Source organism: Megalobrama amblycephala, linkage group LG22 (genome assembly GCF_018812025.1).
Source record: "Megalobrama amblycephala isolate DHTTF-2021 linkage group LG22, ASM1881202v1, whole genome shotgun sequence".
In the NCBI taxonomy this organism is placed as follows: Eukaryota; Metazoa; Chordata; class Actinopteri; order Cypriniformes; family Xenocyprididae; genus Megalobrama; species Megalobrama amblycephala.
This window is the reverse complement of record NC_063065.1, coordinates 21,799,852-21,808,002: the sequence shown is the minus strand read 5'-3', so window position 1 is coordinate 21,808,002 and position 8,151 is coordinate 21,799,852. Positions and strand designations below refer to the sequence as shown.

Sequence of the window (8,151 nt, the reverse complement as noted above, 5' to 3'; positions counted from 1 at the left end):
ATTAATTTATATAAATAGATAAAAATAACAGATATATACAGCAGAGCTCAAAAGTTTAAGCTTCTGTTTTGTATATTTCTTTTTTAAAGTCACCATGAAACAGAATTTGTGATAGCCTAGTCTTTTCTTCCCTATTGTGACGTATATCTGAGGCCCTGTTTACACTAGTGCGTTTTTGTTTTAAAACGGCATTTTAAAATGAAAACGATCCTTGTCTACACTGGCGTTTCCACAGCGATCTCCGTCTATACTACACGACCAAAAACGCGCGTCACATGGCCGTCCGTGCACACTGGGTATGCGCGTACAAGTGTAAACATTTGCCTCTTGCGCATGCAGCTGTAGTATTAAAGGTCCCGTTTTTCGTGGTTTTTTGAAGCTTTGATTGTGTTTATAGTGTGCAATATAACATGTGTTCATGTTTCGCGTGTAAAAAAACACAGTATTTTTCACATAATTTACTTATCTGTATACCGCTGTTTCCACTGTCATAAAAACGGGCTGATGACTTCCTTGTTCTATGAAGTCCCTCCTTCAGAAATACGTAACGAGTTCTGATTGTGCCAGCGGTTCCTGTGTTGTGATTCGACAGCAGCTTAGCGAACCTTGCCCGGAAAGGTCACGCCTCTTACCATAACGTGGAGATGCACGCGCTCAGTGTTATTGTAAACATGTCTTTAATTTTACCCTATCAATTTGAGCCGGAATCAGACCCGGTGATTGGACTGCGAGATGAAAATAACAGCGTTTCGACGACATGGCGACAAACACACTCTACAAACGCAACTCTTGTGTATTCCTGTGGGCGGAGGTTAGTCAAAAAACTGTTTTAGTGACGTCATTAAAGAAGGAAGTAGAGGGATGTAGTCCAAACTGGCCGTTCGATGTAGGCGACTTCTGTTAAATAAAATATCTCGCTTGGCATTGAACTTTGAGCTTTAAAATTTTACAGATTTTATTTATACTCTAACAACAACATTACACACTAACTAAAGTTTGAAACATGGGATCACGAAGAACGGGACCTTTAAAAAAAATGCATTTAACTGCACAATGGCTGCTAAAAATGACAACAAAGCCAGCAAAGATTGCAGTTTAGTCTCCATGTTATTGTTTACACAGTCGTCAAGGATACGCAGAGCGAACGTTTTAAAAAAGTCTCCGTTTTGGTCCATTTATACGGAAGTTAAATTACGAATTTGTTCTCATAATTTAACGACTTTTTTCTTGTAATTTAATGACTTTATTCTCAACATTTTATCTCGACTTTTTTCTCAAAATTTAACAACATTTTTCTCATAATTTAACGAATTTGTTCTCGTAATTTAACAAGTTTTTTCGCGCAATTTAATGAGTTTATTCTCAACATTTTATTTCGATTTTTTTCTCGAAATTTAACGAGTTTTTTCTCGAAATTTAACAACTTTAATCTCGAGTAGGTTTTATTTTTTTATTATTGCTTGGCCCTAATCCTCTTCCGTACATTTATACCTATTTTTCATGGTCTATGGTTTATACTGAAACACAACCCCGGCATCTTCAAACTAAAACAAGGTCGGCAGCGTTTTCGAAAGTCTCCATTTTCGAGTTTCGAAAATACTGGCATAGTGTAAACGACAGGCACAACCGTAGCAAACCTTTATGCGTTTTAAAACGAAAACACACTAGTGTAAACGGGGACTGAGTGAAACTGCTTCTGGTATGAGAAAAAAATGTAGGGCGGGACTTGATTTTGTACATTGGGAACTGATTGGACCATTGTGGTTTGCTATTGCTGTGATGTCATGTGAGTGACAGGTTGTGTCATCCTCGCACCAGTAAACATCATCAGAGAAGAGATGGGAAAGCAAGAGGGAGGGAAGTTATTTTGATTAAAGATTACTTGGGCACATGAATAAAAAAAAAAAAAAAAAATAATGATGTGCACCACAGATGATTTATTTAGAAATTATTTAGAATCATTAATTTTGATTTCATTGTGACTATAATCATCTTTCATTAATTCAAGTGGAAAAAAATAATACAATTCCCTTTTGCATTAACTCCAAAGGGTTTCATTTTACAATTCATTTTACATTATTAATGTGTCTTGGTTTATATATATTTTAAATTCCAAAATACTCTAGGCCTCAGAACTTGCGCTGAGCATATATGTTTTAAATCTACTTAGATTAAGATCAGTTATGCTTTGCATGTTTGTAACTGTCTTTTATTTGTAAAAAAAAAAAAAAAAAAAAAAAAAAAAAAAAAAAAATATATATATATATATATATATATATATATATATATATATATATATATACATATATTGAAAAATACATTTTTAAATAAGATGAAACACACCCTTCACCTACCGCTTAAATTCTAAGACCATTTTCAAGTAAAAAGGTGTCTGCAGAGGCATTTATCAAAATCTAGAAGTCTTTTAATTATCACTTTTGAGGATCTCACTGTGTTATCATATGTCACCAGCCAGAGTGTGAAAATGTTAGTCACCAAATAAATATGGCCTGCAAAATCATATAGCCTACAGTCTTAGTGTCTTTGCACACTAGTTGGCTATATATATCAATATAATAGCTATATAATACTATTTTATAAAATATGAATTTGCTAGCAAGAAAGTTGAGGGAATTTGCAATGATGCCTCAAAAATGTTTAGTAGGCCTACACTGATCATGTTTGGAAAATAAAACAGATCACTGTACTCATCTCACTGTATTAAATAAGATTATTTTTCTTGTGTGTAAACAGTGTAGTTGATAAAGGCATCAGTGTTGTAATGAACAGTGACATTTCTAGCTTGTGAAAAGTCAGTGCAAATGCCACCCAAGAAATCAATAAAGTACGCTTTGTAGGTCATCTCTAAAATATGCTCCTCACCTCAACATGCTCATTCCACACAAATATGGTATACTTTGGGGTTTCATAACTTTTTATTGGCATGAAAGGCACAAATACAATGTTTATTGCTGTGAGAACTATTTTAAATGCTAAATACTAAAGTAGCCGGTTTTAAAGCGATATTTAGGAATAAAAATAATTTACTCACTCTCATGTCATTCAAAACCTCTAAGACTTTTTTTTAATATTCTTTTGTGAATATGAGTTTTAATAACAAGCTTGCAAAACCTGCAATCTGCATAAAAATGTATAGAAAATACAGCTCATATAATATTTAGTTTGCCTTCCAGCAGGTTCACCATGTAAAATATTAAAAGCTGTTAAGAATAAAAATGTTAAGCATACATAAAAATGTAAAAAGAGGTCGCATGTAGATTATTTAGTAGGCTAATCTATCAATTTTGCAACAGCAGAAAAAGTAAAACAGTAGAGCAATGGTATTATTAAGGCAAAAATGTACAAAGGGGATATTCAGATATATTATATACAGAATACATTATTTATTTTTCAAAACATATCTCAAGCTGTTGTGAATTTCATGCATTTCTGAACTGATATTTCTGACATATACCGGAAGTGCCTCACAGTGGCGCGCTAGTTGAAAACAAACCCGGGCTGCTGCCAGCGATGATGACAAGGATGTGACGTTTAACCGAAAACCGCCGTTGTTCACAGTAAATGCAGTCTGTTTTGTTTTCCACTTGTGAGATAAACTATGGAGTTATCATCACTCATAAAGAAGATAGGTAAGACGCTTAGTACGAGAGACAGACGACTTTCAGAAGTTAAACAACAAACAGCTGATTTTGAAGTAGCTTGATAAGCTAAACAGAAGTGAAGCTATATGTTTTGAGCAGTTATTTGGTATAAACGTGTGCATAACTTCTCAATATCATTGTTGTATCTTGCAAAAATGTCATGTTTTAGTGTGTTGAAGTCCTATAAAGGCTAATGTGATGTTGCGCGTGCATTTGTGATTGCTTTGTTACGAGCTCGCAAGTATGTCAAACTTTTCTTTTTATCGTGACAATAACATCCAGCTGCACTTTTTTTTTTACAAACTTGATCTGTGTTTGATCTGCAGTCTGTGTTTGCATATAGTTTGTAAATTGCATATAATTTTATGCATATAGTTTGTAGCATTGCATTATGCAGTATTGATACATCATTGTTTTTATCTTTTTCTCTCCATAAGGACACTCCTTAGTGGAAATCAGAGTTCGGGCTCTTAAAAATATCAGAAGCAAACTGGATCATGATCTCATCGCTGTTCCTGATCTGGTCCAGGAAAAGATGTTGTTTGTTTTCCTTCTGGAATGGTTTAATTTTCCGGAGGTTCCAATGCAGGAGGAAGTTCTGGAGTTGATCAGCATGCTGTCCAAGGTAGATAATCTTTCAGAATATATGTAAAAGGATTTGAGTGTCTTTATATTGTCAGGCTGCATTTAGTGAAATGTTCTCAATGACAGGAAGTGATGTTTTAATGGGCCTAGTGCAGTGGCACTATTCATTACGAATCAGATCGGGAGGAAATAAAGTGAAAGGGGATGTCAGTATCCACACAAAGAACCAGGCAGATTATTCTACTAGATGGCATGTTTTGAGTAGTATCTAATTTTGGTTTCCGTGCCATGTCAAAGCACCCAACCGGAGCTCAAATGCTACGGGAGGTAGGGGCTGTCGAATTCCTAACACAGCTCTCGCCTAATGTGGATCTTCGCCTCCGAACAATCGTAGACGGCATCTTCGATCAGCTCTTCCACCTCCCAGAGGCCCTGCCTAGTTGTCCACCCACCACCTCCTACGAGCCACACTCTGTTCCCTCGCTGCAGACAGGTATAAAAACATTACATTGATTTTTATATCCGTCTGTTCTGCAGATTACTGTAGATATCGATGTCATTATAACCAATGTCAAGGTTGCCACATGGTCCTTCTGACAGCAGCTTCGGAACGAACATGAGTAGACTGTCTGATTCAAGGCAGAGGAGAGCATGAAAGTGCTGGTTTCTGATTTGCTTTTCAACTACAGCTGCTTTTGTGTTCTCAGAAGAGGACTCGTCGGCTAGGGGATATTTCCAGTGCAGTAAACCCAAGCAGACAGATGCTCCCACCCCCAGAGTATCATGTAGGTGACATCAACATCAAATTACTTTTTGTTTAACTAACTTTCAGGGAGAACTTAAACTCATTAAATCTTCACTGTAGAATGTATGTGATAAATAATCTAATATCAACACCGGTAAGAATTGTCAGGAATTGACAACAAGTCATTTCTTTCTTCTGACAAGGTTGGACCAATTGTACAGATTTGCATGTTAATATACATACACCGAAGATTTTATTAATGTTTTAGCAATTTTGAGCTATAGATCTTTGTCTGTCAAAAAGATATACTTGTATATTATTTATATTTCAATTTTATATACACTACCATTCAAAGGTTTGGGGTTGGTAAGATTTTTTATGTTTTTGAAAGTCTCATGCTCATCAAGGCTGGAATTATTTGATCGAAAATATTGTACGTTATTACTGTGAAATATTATTACAATTTAAAATAACAGTTTTCTATTTGAATATATTTTAAAATGTAATTTTTGTTAGCAAAGCTGAATTTTTAGCTGCAATTACTCCAGTCTTCAGTGTCACATGATCCTACAGAAATCATTCTAATATGCTGATTTGCTGCTGAAGAAATGTTGAAAACATTTGTGCTGCTTAATTTTTGTGGAAACTGTGATAGACTTTTTCAGGATTCTTTGAGAAATATAAATGTCACAAGAACAGCTTTTATTTGATATATAATATATAATGCAGTCAAACCAAAATTTATTCAGACACCTTCAACATTTCACACAATATCACAGTTTATTTGCTATAGTTAAAAAAAAATGGTGATAAAATATGACAAGAACTCAGAGTTAAACTGTGACAGAGAAAAATCTTAATTATTTCAGATAGCACTTAAGCAAAATATGGTCAGGTCAAAGTGTCTGAATAATTTTTGGTCCCAAATTTTTGTCAGATTGTACTGGTAGTCCACTGTATAAAGAATTTTTTTATGTCACAGTTTACTTTATTTTGCTATCATCACTTACATAAATGAACTATAGTGTCCTGCACCCACTAGTAAAAAAAAAAAAAAAAAAAAAAAAAAAAAAAAAAAAAATATATATATATATATATATATATATATATATATATATATATATATATATATATATATATATATATATATATATATATATATATATATATATATATATATGGCTTTCTTTCATCTGTGGAACACCAAAGAAGATGTTTTGAAAAATGTTCATTGTTTTGTTCATTACATTAGCAAAAAGCTGTTTTCGTCCATACAATGGGGGTCAATGAGGTTTTTCAAATTATTGTATTTTGTGAAGAAAGAAAGTCGTACAAACCTGCACCAGACCTGATAGCCTGACTGGGCAAGTAACAGTTCATCATCTAGCCCAAAACTCCTTCAAATGGGTGCTTAGACCATCCTTATTGTTGAAATTTGACATTTGTTTTAAGTATTTACACATAAGACATCTTATTTAAGATCTTAACATTCTTTTATTTCTTTACTCTGCAGTCAGTACTTCTGTTAGATGCTTGAAGTTCTCAGTTTTTCCATGGCTGTCTTTGAACACAACAGATCGACATATATTGTCATCAAATGAAAGGTACTAGTACCCTCTGCTTGGTGTAATTTTGCCGCTGTTACCATGTCTGATTGCCAAAATGACCTGTTGCTCGCTCATTCTTTAGTTCCCTTAGAAGCGACGACCACAACTTAGTACGAACCACCTGTGAGCTGCTTCGTGACGTCATTATGCAAGACTTCCCCGCTGAAATATTCCTGCAAAGGCCAAGTACAGTTCAAGTAAGATTTAAATTTAATTTCTGTCTTCAATCTGTCAGTTATTTTAACCCCTGATGGGAGCTTCATAAGTTGAGTGACAGTGATGAAAGTGATATTGTGGGCTCCGTAATCCCCATTTCTATAATTGAATGCCACGGAATCTGACTGGTTGTACAATAGGTTCAAGTCCCGGAAAGTATTGGAATGACAGCGGCAAATCGTGTCTTATATCTAGGACTGTACCGTGATGATTAGCTGGCAAGCTGACACTAGCCATTTTAGTACAAGCGTTTAAAACCAAGTGACAAGCATAGCTGTATTTCTGTCAAAAAATGTGTTGGCATGGATGCGATTGAGATCATCTTTCTAATATATGTAGTCTCAATGCCCTCAATGAAAATTATTCATCATTCTAATGTGTTAGAATAAAGCTTTGAATGGTTTTGGCAGCATTCTCTTTGGTTCTTATTTAATGCTCTTGATCTTTTGTATAATTGTTTAAAAATTGAAGGTGCCACTGATTCTGACTCGGAGTGATCAGTTCAATTAGGTTTATTGAATCACCCTTGTTACCACTGGAGGGGTAGTGAATTTTAAATTGGTACAAATTACACAACTTAAAAGTCAGTACTAGGTGGTGGCCTTTTATTTAGTGCCTAATTGAATGTAGAATCACTGCTCTTAAAACACTTGCACCATTTGGATCAGTTGTTTTGTTGTAATGTTGTAACAGTACACATGTCCTATAGGTTAACAAGACAACATCAACTTCTGTTTTCATATATTGTTGTTTTCCCCTCTAGAGTCTGCTGTCACTTCTCGGCCTGAATGTTGATGGTGATGTCAGCTACCTGATGTTGCAGGCATTGGCCTGTCTGGAACAGCTTTGTAGGAACTTGAGGAGCCGCCTACGTTTCTACAGAGATCCAAGCTTCTGCTCAGCCAAGCAAGGTACCCAACACCATCTATTATGAATGCGTTAACTTGTCCTAATGTGGAGGTTCACTCATATGAGCAGATTTTTACAGGAGTTTGCATTTTAACTATTAAAATCAGTTATATACAATAATACCATTAAAGATGTTTGGGGTCGGTAAGATTTTTTGGTTGTACATTATTTTACAGTATGTGCACTTATGTGTACTTAAGAAAGTACTGGGTAATCAGGTAACTACATGGGTTAAGGTTAGGTTTAGGGGTAGGTTCAGGGTTAGTACCTAGTTATTACTGAGTTATTGTAATTACTATAATAAGTACATAGTATGTACATGGAGAATAGGCCTATAAAATAAAGTACTACCTATTTTTTTATTATGTTTTAAAAGGAAGTCTCTTGCTCTCATACAGTAAAAACAGTAATATTGTGATATATTTTA

At 34.7% G+C, this 8,151-nt stretch overlaps 1 protein-coding gene across 5 annotated transcripts in view; it reads left to right on the top strand.

Annotated features, from left to right (window-relative positions):
* Window positions 1–3,484: 3,484 nt before the first annotated feature.
* The window catches only part of rttn (rotatin), a 75,555-nt gene continuing 70,888 nt past the window's right edge, over window positions 3,485–8,151 (top strand). For 3 of the 5 annotated variants that reach the window (XM_048174015.1, XM_048174017.1, XM_048174014.1), the window contains exons 1-7: window positions 3,485–3,650; window positions 4,100–4,287; window positions 4,545–4,740; window positions 4,937–5,032; window positions 6,506–6,596; window positions 6,682–6,796; window positions 7,579–7,726. In XM_048174015.1, the coding sequence (XP_048029972.1) occupies window positions 3,620–3,650; window positions 4,100–4,287; window positions 4,545–4,740; window positions 4,937–5,032; window positions 6,506–6,596; window positions 6,682–6,796; window positions 7,579–7,726 (865 nt within the window). In that variant the 5' untranslated portion in view covers window positions 3,485–3,619. The remainder of the gene's footprint in view (window positions 3,651–4,099; window positions 4,288–4,544; window positions 4,741–4,936; window positions 5,033–6,505; window positions 6,597–6,681; window positions 6,797–7,578; window positions 7,727–8,151) is intronic. The other 2 variants (XM_048174018.1, XM_048174016.1) reach the window with 1 other exon arrangement.